The following is a 16468-nucleotide window of genomic DNA, read 5'->3' on the forward strand; positions in this document are numbered from 1 at the left end:
GTTTCTTGTGTACAATTTGGAAATTAGTATGGCGTTCATTATAACTGGACTAGTATATATTTGTTTAGGGGCCAGCTGAAGGACGCCTCCGGGCGCGGAAATTTCTCGCTACATTGAAGACCTGTTGGTGACCTTCTGCTGTTGTCTTTTTGACACATTCCCGATTTCCATTCGCAATTTTATGTATTGGATAGGAACAGAAAGTTTGCCTTGCAGCAGACCACATAAGGACCCATCAAAGAGTTTTAGTTTAGTTTAAACATATTTATTTATAGTGGATTGGGAAACAAGTTTTGCAACTTATAGTAATCCCTTTCCACTTTGCGAGTGCGAGTGCTGCCTTGTAGCGGCATTAGCCTACTCTTTTTCGAAATCTACAAGGGTGTCTTTAACGTGCAAGAGATATGACCCTCTCTCTTAACACAGGTCAGCCATTTATCGTCCCCTTCCGACGGACTATCATCGTTTCCTTAAGACCATAATCGCAAATGGTGTCAAGAGGGAGCCGAAAATCGAGTTCCTGAAATTTTCATCCCGAACGGGAATCGAACCAGGAACCTTTGTGTTAGTAGTCCGATGCACTACCACTACACCACGGCTTTCTCAAAGAGTTGCTGCAAGGGTTCTAAACGTGCAAAGAGTGTGGCACTATCTTTACACGAGACATCGGATTTAACGTCCCCATTCTGACCGGACGCGACTGCGACCTTGATAGATCCCGCACAGCCAAACGGACGCCCCACTTCGGCAAGAGTTTTACTGCCGGTCGGGAGAAGACTAAGTGACTATATTTCTATTTCCCAGTAACCCTTGGGAAATTTTGAAATGCACAATTAACAAAGCAAACGTTAGTTTCAAATACTTTTAAATAGATTTTTAAGCCGGATAATGTACCCTTGCGTTGATCCCATGCTGAACATAACAAAAATCTCTGTACAAAGGTCTGTGATTTTTCTACAAAAATTGTGATTTTATTTTCACCAAATTCTCTTTTTCTACTAAATACAATAATGAACTATAAATAATAATGCTTTGCAAGAAGTTTCCCCTTGACATATATACAAAATTATGTCTCTATTATTCGTTGTCTGTGCTGTTTTGATACTTTTGCAGTTTGCACATTTCGTAATTGACAGGCCACAGAAGGGGTCATAAACCATACCCGAAAAGATAAAATATTGATCTAAGTACTTAATTTGCATCTCTGAACCCCCACCCCGGTTTGTTTTTAGGAGGGTGTCTAAAAATGGTCGATTACAGACAGCCGAGTACGCATTTTACTTTCCAGGCGTGTTTACGTTGATTGTTACTGTCCTGAAAACTGATAGATGGAAACAAAAATGTTTGATATATCTGGCTTTAGATTCAGTTTTTTTTAAATATAATTTAAGGCTACATTGTAATATAATAGTTCTAAGAATTCACACTAAAAAAAATGCAGAAAAAAATGGATGAAGTGAAATATCTTAGTTAGGAGTCATTACTACAGAGATGGTGTGTTTGACACACAAAACGTAAAAGCTTAGTGATATTACCAGTATTAAAATAAAAGTGTATTTTAGTTAGGTATTTTTTCCATTTACTCATTTTCAATTATAACTAAGGCACATTTGATTTTTATTCATAAAAATATTTAGATATAGTAAAGTAGGACACATTGTTCACTTCCTCACCCGTAATTCTTTATCAAAAATATTTATTTATTTTGGAATTTTGAAATGAAAAAGCTAAGAAATCTAAGTTTTGTTAGTGTTCTCTAGGTTATCTCGTCTTCGTTCTCTGACATATTCTAGTCTGCCCTTTCATAAAATAGTGATTTTTTTAGTGTTCTATCGAACTTTTGAAGAACAAAACTGATAACCGTTCAGACAAAAAAGTTATGTTGAAAAAATCTTACAGATACAGCAAGTGATTCTTAATAGCTATAAGATACATTTTTCTTTTAAAATACAAACTTTTTAATCTTACGGGAAACTATTCCAAGCTTAAAACTTTCACTGTAACCTCGCTCTTACTTATCCCCATCCCCAAACAAACAAACCCGCAATACTATTTTCATTCTTATAGTCAGCACTCAATTGTTCACAAAAAATGTGTTTTAAGCTGCTAAAGACATGATTCAAACAATCAGAAAGTCCTTTGTTCTATATTTTTGCTCTCCATTTTTATGCAAAACCTTTTACATTTTTATTTAATGGGTTATTGTTGAAGGTATTACGATGACGTATGGTTATTAACACATACTTCCTTTGGTTTCTTATGGAAATTTGTTCATTGACAACAAACATACCACATCATCTACTAGTTTATATATTAAGTATTGTATAAATTACAACGTATTTTGGTGATCTTGCAAAATGATCGTAATCCCGAAAATCGTAAACAAATATTCTTATCTTAAAAGGGGGCAAGAAGGGTCCATTAACAGGCCAATAAATAAGATTACAGTTAATTTAAAAAAAAAATAAAAAATAATGTTTTTTTTTTTTGCATAATAACAGTAAACGGATTCACAACAATGTCAATTTCAAGAAACCAGGCAACAGTTAATTAGTAAATAACAGTACAGCATCAATGATCTTGAATATATGCCACTTTTAACTAAAAAATAAAGGCACAGAACCAGGACCGTTTTTCTTATCACCAGCACCGCGTCAGGACAATTCCGTTTAACGAACTTGCAAGATTTTTGCAATATAATATTGTTGTAATATACTTTGCATGGTACTTATGACGCATCAGAGAAAAATTAAGCAACAAAACATTCGTTTTATTGCCGTTCTGATACAATGTAAACAAACCCACCAGCACAGAATCAGGACCCACCAGCACCCGTCAGGACCAAATCACCAGCACAGTACGTTCTCTCGCAGGACAACCATACCCACCGTGACTCCTTATTCGACATATGATCTTACCGATTTGGGTTTGAATAGATTATTACATCTATATCAGTGTTAAGTTTGTTTTGACGTTTATTGTATTAAAACCCTTTTGAATTAATTGTTATCATTCTGTTTGATTTAGTTTGCCTTCATAAATTATTTTGTCGTTCTTTTCTTCTTTTTATTTGGGTAAACACAACAATTTTTGTATTATATTATTTTCATTTATATTGAATACAATGCCACCATTTACTGCAATAGCAAATTAATTTCTGAATATTCAAAAATACAACAATCAATGTACCTGATATAGGTACATATGTATAAACTTCTTTATAATTTTTAAATGCATTATAAATATTTAAATGTAAATAAATCAGCAATTTTAATCTCAAAGTCCTTTCCTCAGTACGTTTAAAAAAAGTCACAATAAAACACAGTCACCTTACAAACGCTAAACTTATCTTAAATACTTCTAGTTATATTTACAAATACATGATACTGTTGTCAGGATAAATATTTACATATAATAGATGATTCGAAATTGTGTATGCTCATGTAAAGTAAAATATAAACAACAATGGTAGCTCAGAAATGACAGAGAGGGACATAGAAAAGCTAAGAATATGAGACTTAATATTCTCTGTTCAGAAAACACTTGCATAACGCATGTAAACAGATTTAATTTTTTTTTAATATACTTTATGCTTTTTTTACTTTATTACCAAGCCCAATATATATAAGATGAATTCCTGTGTTTTTTCCGAGTATATTGAGGGTTTGCTGCCTATAAACCTATGGTGCAGAATACCGTTCCACTGCCACTGAGACCAATCTCGGTGTTTGTAGGGTTAAGATGCTCAGTCGTAAGCTTTTTGTGTAGGCTTTTAGAGATTGTTGTTTGTCTTTTAGATTTATATCTGTTCGTTGTTGTTCTCTTAATTAATCATGATTTATTTTCGATATCACTTCTACTTACTAGTTAAGATTCTTATTTATGCATCTTCCGGTTTTTTGTGTGGACACACTTCATTGGTATTTTAAGAAATAATTTCATGTTCAATTGGTGTTAATTTTTGGCTCAATTCTGATTGTTTTCTGAGACCAAACTTATTTCGAATTGAGAACGTTGGGTTAGTTTAGTGAATGGATTTATTGGCTGTTCTTTGTATCAATAAGGCTGGTCTCATTTAATTCATTATTGTGTTTTGGTGTTCTTATTGACAAGGTGAACATAATATAACAGTGGAAGTTGCGCAAATCAAAATGTAAAGAAGGACATTATGAAACCACACCGTGTAGGCAAGCATCGGAACAAGATAACATTTTCTAGAGAAATCTATAAACATAACGGTACCAATGGAATGCACCACTTGCGTATTCCGACCATTTATAGTCTCTTCATTGCCTATTGTGGCCAACACATTTATAGATTAAATAAAAATACGAATGGGGTTCAATAAGCTACTTTCATCATGATATCTCGCTGAAATTTTATTTTGTATTTTCTGTCTTTGAATTCATTGTTATCATTCTGTTTGATTTATTTTGCCTTCGTAAATTAATTTTGTCGCCCTTTTCTTCGTTTTATTTAGGTTAACACAACACTTTTTGTATTATATTATTTTCATTTTTATTGAATACAATACCACCATTTACTGCAATAGTAAATTAATTTCTGAATATTGAAAAATACAACAATCAATGTACTACCTTTAGGTACATATTGATAAACTTCTTTTTAACTCTTTTTCAATGCATTTTATGAAACAAATATTTAAATGTAAATAAATCAGCAATGTTAATCTAAAAGTCCTTTCCTCAGTATCATAATAAGACACAATGAACCACTGTCACTAGACAAACGCTAAACATATCTTAAATAATTCTAGTTGTATTTACAAACAAATGGTACTGTTGTCAGGATGATTATTTACATAGAATATGGTGGTGTTTTCTTTTATACACAAAATTGTGTATGCTCGTGTATAGTAGAATGTAAACAATAATGGTAGCTCAGAATTGTCAGGGGAAACATAGAAAAGGTAAGAAATTTAAAAACTTAATATTATGAATTCAGACAACACTTGCATTAAGCATGTAAAAATTATATATTTTTTCCTACTTTAATGCTTTATACTTCATGCTTATTTTACTTTATTGCGTAGCCCAATATATTAGATGAATTTCTGTTGTTCTTTTTTCCGAGTATATTTAGAGTTCGCTGCCGATAAACATACGGTGCAGAATACCGTTCCACAGTCACTACGATCAGTGACCCTCTCGGTGTTCTGTAGGGTTTGTGATGCTCAGTCATTAGCTTTTTGTGCAGGCATTTAGAGATTGTTGTTTGTCTTTTTGTTTTTAATCTGTTCGTTGTCTTTCTTTCAATTAATCATGATTACTTCAGTCTAACTTCAACTTATTAGTTGAGATTCTTTTGTATGTTTAGTCCAAATTATTGTGTGGATATATTTCATGAGTATTTTTGGAAATAATGTCATGTTTAGTTGCTTTATCATGTTTATTATTGACTCAATTCTGCTTGTCTTAGGCCAAACTTATTATTTTGAATTGAGAACGTTAGGTTAGATTGTTGTATAGAATTATTTGTTGTTCTTTGTATCTATTAGGCTCGTGTCATTTATGGTATTATGATGTTTATAGAAGAAGTTCTTATTGACCGTGTTAACATAATATAACAGAGGTATTTTCACAAAGAAAAATGTAAAGAAGGACATTATGATTTCACACCGTGCAAGTAAGCCTCGGTGCAAGACAATATCTTCTAGAAAAACATAAAGATATTAACATAAAAACTGGTCTCTGCCATTAAATTTATTGAATCGAGTGTTGAATAATATAACGATAATAACTGATCTGCACTATTTGCGCATGTCGACAATTTATAGTCTCTTCAGTAACCATCGAGGTCAAAATATTTATGTTATTCGTGTGTTTCTTTTTTAATTTTGTTCTCCTTTTTATTTGAATTGTAGTCCTGTAATGTTGTGTTGTCATTTTAATGTTATATTTCACATGGCCATAAAAGAGGGAGGTTTGGCATGCCACAAAAACAGGTTCAACCCACCATTTTTAAAGGTCCTGTACCAAGTAAGGAAAATGGTCATTGTTATAATATAGTTCGTTTCTGTGTGTTTTACATTTTAACGGTGTGTTTCTTTTGAGTCGTTTGTTTCCTCTTATATTTGAGTGTGAATTCACATTATTATAAGACGTGTCACGGTACTTTTCTATCCCAAATTCAAGTACTTAGTTTTGATATTATTTTTCTTATTCGCATCGGATACTGTATAATGCTTAGTTCTTTTCTGTTTGTGTTACATTTTAATGTTGTGTCGTCATTTTCTTGTATTTAATGCGTTTCCCTCGGTTTTTTGTTTATGACCCGGATTTGTTTTTGTCTACTTTTGAACATCGGTGTACTACTGTTGCCTTTATTTATGAATTAAAAAAAAACACCACAAAAATAAGTTGACGAATCCACAAAACTCTAATTCAGTATAATTATGATCTGTATACGAATGTTGTTAAATAAGCTTATTAACCATAATAACCCTCTTTAATTTAATTTTGCATTTTATCTGTTTGAAATGATTATTGGTTTACTGTTTAGTAAACTTTGCCTTTAAAATCAATTGTGTCGTTCTTTTCTTCTCTTTATTTGGCTAAGTACGACAATGTAATGTACTACATCAGCTTTGTCTATATGGAATTCAATAACACAGTTTTCAAAATTGTGATTTAAACTCTATATTAAACTCTAAACAACTAGGTGCTAGTAACCATCTCAAACTCACAGTGACTTTGAGATGACGAACAGAATAAATTAAAATGTTGTTCCTTCATTTTCTATGTGTTGGTTTTTTGTGTAGTTATTTTTTTTCTAAAATATAAAAACAAAACATTACTGAATTTTTGTAACATATTTATGAAGTTCTGAATTTATATCCCGGTTATGCATTTTAAATATGTTAATGATATTGTATAACCGTAATTTAAATCGCGAAAGTACATGAAGACACCATGAAACAAATTCCCCTACAAACGTTACACATACATCTATTTCATATAGTTCTATCTGTTTTAAAATTTACAAACAAATGCATCTGTTGTCAAGATAATTATTTACATAAAAATAGACTGATTTTGTTTTCCCTTTTAGACACACAATTTGATATAGTCGAGTTTAGTACAATGTAAACAAGAAGGTATTTCAGAAGTAGAGAGATACAAAATCATAAAAGGTAAGAAGTCGGTACACTGTAACGATTTGAAATGTAAGGAACAGTTTAAACAGCATATCATCACGATGTAAATATGTTTTTTATTATAAAATTATAAAAAAAAAGGTATCTTTTGTAATTTATTTCGTAAAATAACCTGAATAATACACTTTTTCACTACTTAATTTTAACTGGTTACGCCCTGTTGTGATACGGTTTATATATGAGCCAGTCCATGCGAAAAGGTACAAAAAGTCCTTTTGGTAAACTTTACAGGACACGTTATCAAAGTTTGTTATAGTATTTTTGAAAAACGATTTTATCCGAAAAAAGTTACATTAATGTAAACATTCATAAAATTGTCAATTCTATCCCGAATTTGTCAACTAAAACAGAAAAAGACGTAGAAATATCTGAATTTTTTGTATGTGAACAAGAGTAAAATCATTTGTTCCCCCGAATAATGCTTTACCGACCAGAAACTGTAAAAAAAAAACCGATACTATACAGAGACAAAAGTCAATAATTTCACTCAGTTCTACAGGTTCAAAGATAGTAAGACAACATTAAATCATGAGGAAAAATACAAAAACTATGTCATCTTGTGTTTTAGAAATTAGATGTTTATTTTTCAATCCTTTATAACAAAGAAGAAATAATATGCTTTCTTTTGTTCTATAAAAAGTGAAGAATCCCAATTTAACCAATCTGCTTCGCCGCTTGTTTTATCATTTTAACTGTTTTACATCATGGAACTAACTCAAAGTTAAGTACTACATCTAAAATCCAAAATATTTCATAAAATTCTGACCTTTGATTGTGAAGCTTCTGTTGACCATTCCTTCTTTTTTCTTTCGTTTACTTGCTTGCATGGCTAGCCCATTATAGTGTTATCAGTAATGAATTTCATATGCTTTACATTTTCAGTGTGTACACATACTAGAATCATGCTGATTGCGAACAAAGTACAAATTAAGCAGCAGAATGTCTTCTTTAGCATTGTTGATGCTCATAATTGAGTGTCACCTACTATATACAGGTATGGTATCTTTTTTGTCCTGATAGGTCGCGAAAAAAACATTTTGTGGCATTATAAAATTTGGTTGACTTTTGACTGATGAGACGTCTTTTTAGTATTTGAAATCCCGAAGCATAATAGCGTCAAATAAAGAAATTTGTGCAAATCCAAATTATTTATAATATATAAGTTTGCTGTATAAAAAGATGATATTATATGTAAATGGTCGTATTTATGAAATTCAAAGCAGTAAATGTTTATTTTCTAATAGAAACACCACATATCAATACAATATCCAATCTTCTTCATTTGAGATTTAAAAGGACTCCCACAAAACATCTTCGATCATACATTATGGTAAGGAAAATATAGCAATGGGTTGACATGGAGCGTATCTAACTTTACGGGCTCTATAAATAAAATCGCTGTACAAATTTGAATGCAATATCCCATTATACTTCATAACCGATCTTTGTATCTTTCCAAATTAACAGATGTCACGTTACTGTATTCAAATGTTATACATGTAGCTGCTGAATATAATTATATTAATTTCTAAGTTTTGAAATATCTTTTGTTTTCTTTTTTTTCAGTTTGTTATGATTGTGAAAATCCTGACTTGCCTATGGAAAATGGATTGTATGTTATTAAAAATGTCGAGGCACGTACATTATGTACTTAGTGTTTTGAAAATCACTTACAACAATTGGGCTACATTTTGTACAAATTGTACTCAGGATGCATTTTTCATATTTGCATTATAGTATATTTAATGTATCGTATTTATCTGTCATTGGACGTTAAGTAACCAACAATCAATCAATCATTTATCGTAAATAATAAGAAGAACAATGACGACGACTAGGTAACTTAAAGGATGAAATAATACACAAAAAAAATGGAAGACCGGGTTATTTTGTCGAAAGGCTCACTGGCTATCCCACACACTACAGACCTAATATAGTATTGTTACATATGCTATTACTACAGTCCCATGCTAGTCCTTTACACCAAATTCTTTTTTTACAATATCCTGACCGATTATTAAATGGCTCTTTGTCTCTTTTTTTCCACTTAGTGTATTGCTTACATCGCTTGTTTTGCACTTTAAGTATGATTTCGTGAATACAATTTGATTATTTTTTATTACTAATACTTATGTGCCTACATTCTAACGATGCTGATATTTTGGCATTGTACAAAGGCATGATTTTAATGTCCGTATGATAAATCTGTTCTAGATGTTCCGATTGAAGTGTTTGTCCTGGAACACAGGATTTATTAATTAGATTTTCATCCTGATATTAGTGTTCTACTAAGTGCCGATCTGAGGAGTCAAGCTATTTCCAAAAGAGAGACTGGAGATACCAAACGGACATTCTAACTCATAAGTCGAAAACAAACTGACCGACATCGAAATTGCTAAAAAAGAAAGAGACGAAAAGAAAAATTATTGTAAGAACACATCATAGAAAAGTAAAGACTTATCAACACTAACCAAATCTAAAACTGATCTCAGGTGTTCCGGAATGGTACTGATTTTAGCAGGTCGTTTTTATGTTGTATAATAACACCGACGTTCCAGCTTATAGAAAAGGGTTGAGTCTTCACAGACATGTGTACATTCTAAACATTCTTTTTAAATGTGCTTTACTTTTATAAGTTGTTACTTGGATGGACACATGTCTCATTTCCACTCATACCACATCTTCCTATATCTATTGGCCCAAGTCAGAAGCCTGTAGTTCAGTGGTTGCTATAAGTTGTTGTCTTTAATTGATTTTCTTTTATCGTTGTAGCATAAATTTGACCAGTGGTGTGTTTTACTTTTGAGATTTGGTATACTGTGTGTTCTTGGTTCTTTTATATCTGACTTTACCCAATAATGTTATTCATTGTTGATGGCCGTATTGTGCCTTTTATTATTCACATCTTTATCATTTGGTCTTCATGGTCTTTGGTCTAAAGAAGTCCTGTTGACACTTATACTATGTTTCTTTATTTATATATCATTCATATTTACTCTATAACATAATTCATAAAAAGCATAAAACATTTGTCCTTTAAAAGATATACATGTACTTTTTCCTTATACCTACTATAACATATGAAGTTGTTTTTCAGACAGACATTAATAATGATGACCATGTTTTAGCTACAACGCCACCAGGATTTTCTATAAGACAATCAACAATATCTAATTCTGGTTTAGGTGTATTTGCAGAGACAACTATTCCGAAAGACACCAGATTGGGTCCATACGATGGAATTTTATACAAAACACAGCTTCCTGATATAAGTTGGGCATACACTTGGAGCGTAAGTGACGAGACGAAAGTAATAATATTCACTTGAATGGAAATAGATCACTGATCAAATATTTTACCTTACGTTATTAAGTTTAATTTTTTTCAAACAATTATAGATTAGGGGAAACAATACAAAATATGTTTACGATATCAAAATCAATATGATTTATTATATAAGATGTACAGAAAAATGTATGTGGTATGATTGCCAATGATATGTAACAATTCAACAATTTGAAAGTTTAGATAAGGTTAATGTAAGCAATTATGGTGAAACGTACAGATTCAACAAACCGTATTTTTGGCTTATATATGCATATTATTTCGTCGAAATAATTTCCGTTTTTATTTCATTCTTTTCTTTCATTGTTTCGTTTAAACAGAAACGATTTCTGGCGAATGCACAACACATGAAAATCAAAAAAGTATTCAATAAACTCAAAGAACAGAAATCTTTGAATTCCTTTAATGATAGGATAAAGCAAAACACCATACATTTGGATAAAGACAACAATGCCACAACAAACTTTTTTTAGTATACTTACTTCATAAAACAAATATAATAAATAAAAAAAAGAAGTGTCTAAAATAGTAACTGTAGCTTAATTTGTTTTCTATAATTCATGGACACAATCTGTTACATAATTGGCGAACTTTATTTCATCTTCACAAAATGTGATTACCATGCAAATATCATGCATTCACTGTTCTAATTCTATCAAACACCCTAACAGGTAAAATACGAGTCTGGAGAACGAGTAAAGCACTATGTTGATGCTTCTCCTAAAACTCACTCCAGCTGGATAAGATATGTAAACTGTGCCAATACAGTAGAAGAGGAAAACCTGTACCTTCTCCAGTACAACTATGAGATTTATTATGTGACGTATGAATGTATTAAACCTGGAACGGAACTACTTGTATGGTATGGGGATAGTTACGGTGAACACTTAGGACTTCACAGAACAGAGGAAGATTATCAAAGACGTTTTAATGAGCCTGACATCAGACAAATATTTGTTTCCACAATTGCAAAAGGTTCGTATTTATGAATTATTTTCAGTAAAATTCATTGTATAGCAATTGTATTTACACATCTTTTGGAATACGCTTTAAATTTATCTCAATGTCAGGTTATGCTGAATCATTATTGTGTGGAAGTTTTTCTGTGAATTGAGCATATAAACAAGCGAATATAGGCGAAACTTGACTTTAGGAATCACTTGTGCACAATCTAAGTAGAATTCACTTACTTTTATGTATAACAGAATGTATAATGATGACCTACAAATGCAGTTTAGTGTTTGTTTCCGTTGACTTTTTCGCGATAAGGATGCAGGCATGTGTATTAGTGTCTACCATCACATCTGGTTTTTTTTTCTATAAATCGATTTTTAATTTAATAAGCTTAGAATTTGTTTGCATATTTTAACTGTAAAAAAATATTATGCTCACAGTAAACTATTAATAGGTGCATTCCATTTTGGTTATAACTTAATATATATATATAACTTAACGGATGTATTCAGTCTGATTTCTTTTTTTTTTATTTCAGTTCCCCCACAGCCGCACACCTCAAAATGCTTCAAATTTTATAATATGTGTCCATTTAAGAACCCACCCGGTTCTACAGGGAAACATACAAAGATGTGTCTACCAGGGAAGACTTTTGACGTCTGTAGATACACATTGTGTGAGGAGAATCCTTGTACCAATATAGTCGACTGCAGATCATGTGCAGGTCCGTAATCTAATTGCATATGTAGACATTTATGGGATACAAATTTTTGCACTGTAATGTGTGGCAAACATCTGGATGCAGAATATGTTTTCGGACCACAATATTCTATTTCATCAAATTGGTGATCATAATACATATTTAAAGGAAAAAAACATATCACCATCCACCTTAAAAGTAAATGGTCTTTTTATATATTTCTACTCCTTTAAAAAAAAGTGCAAATAAACCTTTTTTGATATTCCAAATTGATCTAAGACCATGATTCAATAAACTGGAACAAAAAATCAAAGTACTAACAATAACAGGAATAAAAAAACATATATCATCATCTATTAAGGAAAATCAACTGTTGTGAACTGACATCTTACATTTAAAATGAATGATAGTTGCAAAATTACAAACAGAATTTTGTGTTATCGGGCTGACGTTTTTTCTTTTTCTTTTCAGGATACTGTTTTCATGATGGAAAGTATATAAAACCAAACCACGAATTTTTCAAAGCAGATAATGTCAACTTATGTTTATGTACAGATGATGGAATTTTGAAATGTACAATTCAACACAGTTCTTATGAAGATATGTGTGTTTACTAGAAATATCCATGTATATTCTACACAGTAAAGATGCTGATTATTTCAAAAGATAGCTGTATAGAAACGTTGATACATGCCGTAGTATTTCCAGATTGAACGCACAGTGTTTTGTAATACAGATCAAAATACAAGAATGCAAAGATTCCAGTATGGCAACAGAACAATTGTCAATTGAAGAAAAAAAATGTTATCAGATAATGATCAGATTCCATGAAGATTTTGATAATTTTAAGATAAATATTCGTTATTATATATGTCGAATATTTTTGAAGTGGATCAACAATTTGTATGGAATACAGAATAGAATACAAAATGGAAAGGTTTCTAAAAGCATGCACTTTCTTTTTTATTTTTTTGTTTGCACTTGTGCTTTCGTCAACCAATGTACTATTAAGTTAATTGCGTTTCCTGCACGAATTGTATTGTATGTTATGTAAGTTATTTTTGTTAGTGAGATTTCGAGATTAACAATTGGGGAAACTAGGGACCTAGAAAAAAGTGTTACCTGCCGAATTTTCATGTGACTTGTCAAAGTTATGGAATCTCGTTTGTTATCTGATAAGTATGGTGACCTTCTGCTGTTGTTTTTTTTATTTGGTCTGGTTGTTGTCTCTTTGACTCATTCCCCATTTCCATTCTCAATTTTATTACATTGTTGTCTGGTTGACATTACCATGCACATCTTCTTATTCCTCTAGTAAAAGCAATTAAAAAAATATCAGGGCTTCTAATAAAACATATTTATAAGTATACGTATTCCCTCTTTCCACTTAAGGCAGCATAACTGTCCTCATTTTATGAATGGACGAACAGACGTGGCTTTGTATTTATACGATCTTAACAGCTACATGTAAACAAACGATCATACATCATACACACCTAGGACTATTATCATTTTTCATCTGAATTTTTGGATGACAAATGGACACATCACGGTAAAACAATCAAACTTTTGACACATGTAATATAACAAAAAAATCATCTAAGGACGAATTCGGAACGTACTGGGGTAGCCTTATGGTCATGTATGATGTAGTGGTGTTAAACCTGTATGTTGTCAGATGTGACCGGTACCTCCAATTGTAAACATTTATTTTGTATTTGACTCGATATGAAATTGAAATTGAAACTGAATCAAATTTGAATCCAGACCTCCAAAAAGATGTCAACGTAATGGTACAAAACTAGGTATGTTTTCCTTTAATTTTTTGTATATTTATGAGTTTAAAGTTCTAAAATTACAAAAAAAAAATAAAGCATATGCAACAAAAGACTTAGCGAATGATAAACACCTAAAGTTGAAATTTCTGTTCCCACCACGTCGTGGACATAATTATATTGCACAATGTGTTACAAGGTTATTTCCTGTATTTAGATTTAAACAATAATATGCCACACAGAAAACTGTTACGTAATTTATAAAATCTGCCAGGGTATTTCATAGGGGAAAGTGGTTCTGAAATCTTCCATTTTCATTTAATTATAAGTATTGTGATATGCCTACTTCTTCAGTAAAGGAAGTAATCGCGGAAGTAAATATCAAATGGATGTGAATTGTATTCAATCTTCCTACAGCTGTTCTTATTTATTATCAAAAATATTGTTTAGATAACGATAAAAAAGTTAAAATATTTTATTCTGTCATCGATCTTTCTACTTTAGAAATAATAAGATACAAGGTGGTAGCTATTAACACGAAACAATAAACGTAAAAACTTTAAATTTTAAAAAATTGAAACTTTTATTTGTCGAGACCACATCAAGAGCATTCAAATTTAACAGTAAAAACAACGATAACATACGTGCAGATTAAATCATATATATCGATTTGATTGGCCAATAACTGTTTCATCAATTTACGTGAACATTTTCCGCAATTCCACGGCTCATAGGAAAGTTTATTGTAGGGTGAATAAAGGGGGAAATACGACTTTGTGTCGTTTGTACCTAAAATTGTTACATTTTTTGGAGAATTGTGATTTAATCGTAGATTTTTTTTATCGTTTTCTGTTGAATATATTCACAATTTTCGCGCGTCTGGCGTATTTACCAAATTTATTCCTGGTATCTATGATGAGTTTATTATTTATATAAATCGGTGAAACAAATTGTTTCTTATTAAATATTACGCTTAAAACAGCCCTAATACTACCAAAAAGGCATGTATCATACTGGTGACGTCGTCCTGGTCATATAAATCACATGATCTATATTGCTCTTCGGCCCTGTCCAATATTCCCAATACGGATTGGCAATGAATACTGAATCATATGTAAACATATACTGTTCATGTAATTCAGGATTCATTGCCAGTCCGTATGGGAAATATTGGCCCAATATTCACATTTGATATATGTTATATAGCATTCAGAACAAATCTGTATTGAAAAAGTTGGATTATTTAATAAAAGTGTCATGCATGAACTGGCTGTTTTTGTATTGGCACTGGTATATAGATTCAAGGTTTGCTGTATTGGCCTCGAGACCCTAATGACACTATATTATATACTATACTATACTATATGTAGCACTGTATGGTTACCATTATTTAAATCGGTTTATGAAAAATCATAACTGAAAGGTATAAATAGCTGTTTGGCAATTCTTTCCCTCAATAATATGCTTAGAGAAAGATGAACCGAGGAGAGATAAAATACCTGATAAATTTGAAGTACAAAATGTTGATTTTTGTTTTATGAAATTAATAATTGAAAAGAAAAAGTTGCATACATTTTTGACATCAAAAATAGTTTTTGATATTAGGTCATGTGAAAACTCAAATTAAATAAAGGAAGTAAATGTTTTATATGACTAAATGGATAGTTTTCATTATAAAACTTATGTACATATACTTTTTTCGTAAATAAATTCTTTGATTTGTCCACATTTAGAAGAAGTTAACTATTGTTTTAATTGCTTGCTTCCAGGAAGCAATTCGCCGACATATTTACCGTAAGTGACCTAAGCGTAACCCTTCTCGTAAAAATCCGGTGTTCGCAGTACGCATGGGTCTGCCATTGAAATAAACTTTTATCTGATTGTACATGTTATACACATGCACAATATTCATGCTTCTTTGTTGATTGTTTATTATAAGGTGACAATCGGTAAACTACGGCTTCAAAACGCGACAATTTTAAATTACCTACCATATTTCACATCATATAAACAGACAGAGAAAAAACAAAGACGATTATACGATATGTTTGCATAAAAAAAAGATAAAATTGAACACAGAAGACTAAGATTATGATATATACATTCATTGGTTAAGATTTGGATAACATAATTTTTCACGGGTCACTCGTATCATAAGACCTTATATACTGCAGCTGTGATATTTGAGCAGTCAAATTGCATTTGCTGTATATTTATATGTGATATACAGTCACTTGCCGTATATCACATTGTTTATGACGTTGACAATGCTTTTCCGTACAGTTTTATTTATGACGTCAATAAAACATACAGGTTCGCGGCAATTTTACGTTGTCAGCTCACAATTAAAGAATGACGGGTTTTACCCTAAATACTTCATTTTGAACAGTTATAAGAGTTGCAGTATATGAAGAATAAGCATACATTGTCTCGAAATATCAATCTTTTATTTGTACTCGGCTCGAAACAGGTAGAAATGCTCGGCACAGCCTCGCATTCTACCTGTGTCTAAGCCTT

General features: G+C 31.4%; 1 protein-coding gene and 1 long non-coding RNA gene across 2 annotated transcripts; both read left to right on the forward strand.

The window, feature by feature from the left end:
* The first annotated feature begins 4745 nt into the window (after window positions 1–4745).
* LOC134704926 (uncharacterized) lies at window positions 4746–8846 on the forward strand. Its single transcript, XR_010105439.1, has 4 exons — window positions 4746–4930; window positions 7072–7153; window positions 8060–8171; window positions 8744–8846. It is a non-coding gene; the product is annotated as an uncharacterized LOC134704926 (long non-coding RNA).
* An 833-nt stretch (window positions 8847–9679) lies between these two features.
* On the forward strand, window positions 9680–14296 carry LOC134705621 (PR domain zinc finger protein 1-like). Its single transcript, XM_063564343.1, has 5 exons — window positions 9680–9712; window positions 10275–10469; window positions 11194–11497; window positions 12015–12200; window positions 12648–14296. The coding sequence occupies exons 1-5, from the start codon at window positions 9680–9682 to the stop codon at window positions 12791–12793; spliced, it is 864 nt and encodes a 287-aa protein (XP_063420413.1). The 3' UTR covers window positions 12794–14296.
* The last annotated feature ends 2172 nt before the right edge of the window (window positions 14297–16468 follow it).

This window comes from Mytilus trossulus, chromosome 2 (genome assembly GCF_036588685.1).
Source record: "Mytilus trossulus isolate FHL-02 chromosome 2, PNRI_Mtr1.1.1.hap1, whole genome shotgun sequence".
In the NCBI taxonomy this organism is placed as follows: Eukaryota; Metazoa; Mollusca; class Bivalvia; order Mytilida; family Mytilidae; genus Mytilus; species Mytilus trossulus.

Excerpts from the sequence above, each read along its gene's own strand:
- LOC134705621 (XM_063564343.1), top strand. The coding sequence starts at position 9,680 with ATGGTACTGATTTTAGCAGGTCGTTTTTATGTT. Across the intron at positions 10,470-11,193 it reads GTTGGGCATACACTTGGAGC|GTAAAATACGAGTCTGGAGA; the intron begins GTAAGTGACGAG and ends ACACCCTAACAG. Across the intron at positions 11,498-12,014 it reads TGTTTCCACAATTGCAAAAG|TTCCCCCACAGCCGCACACC; the intron begins GTTCGTATTTAT and ends TTTTTATTTCAG.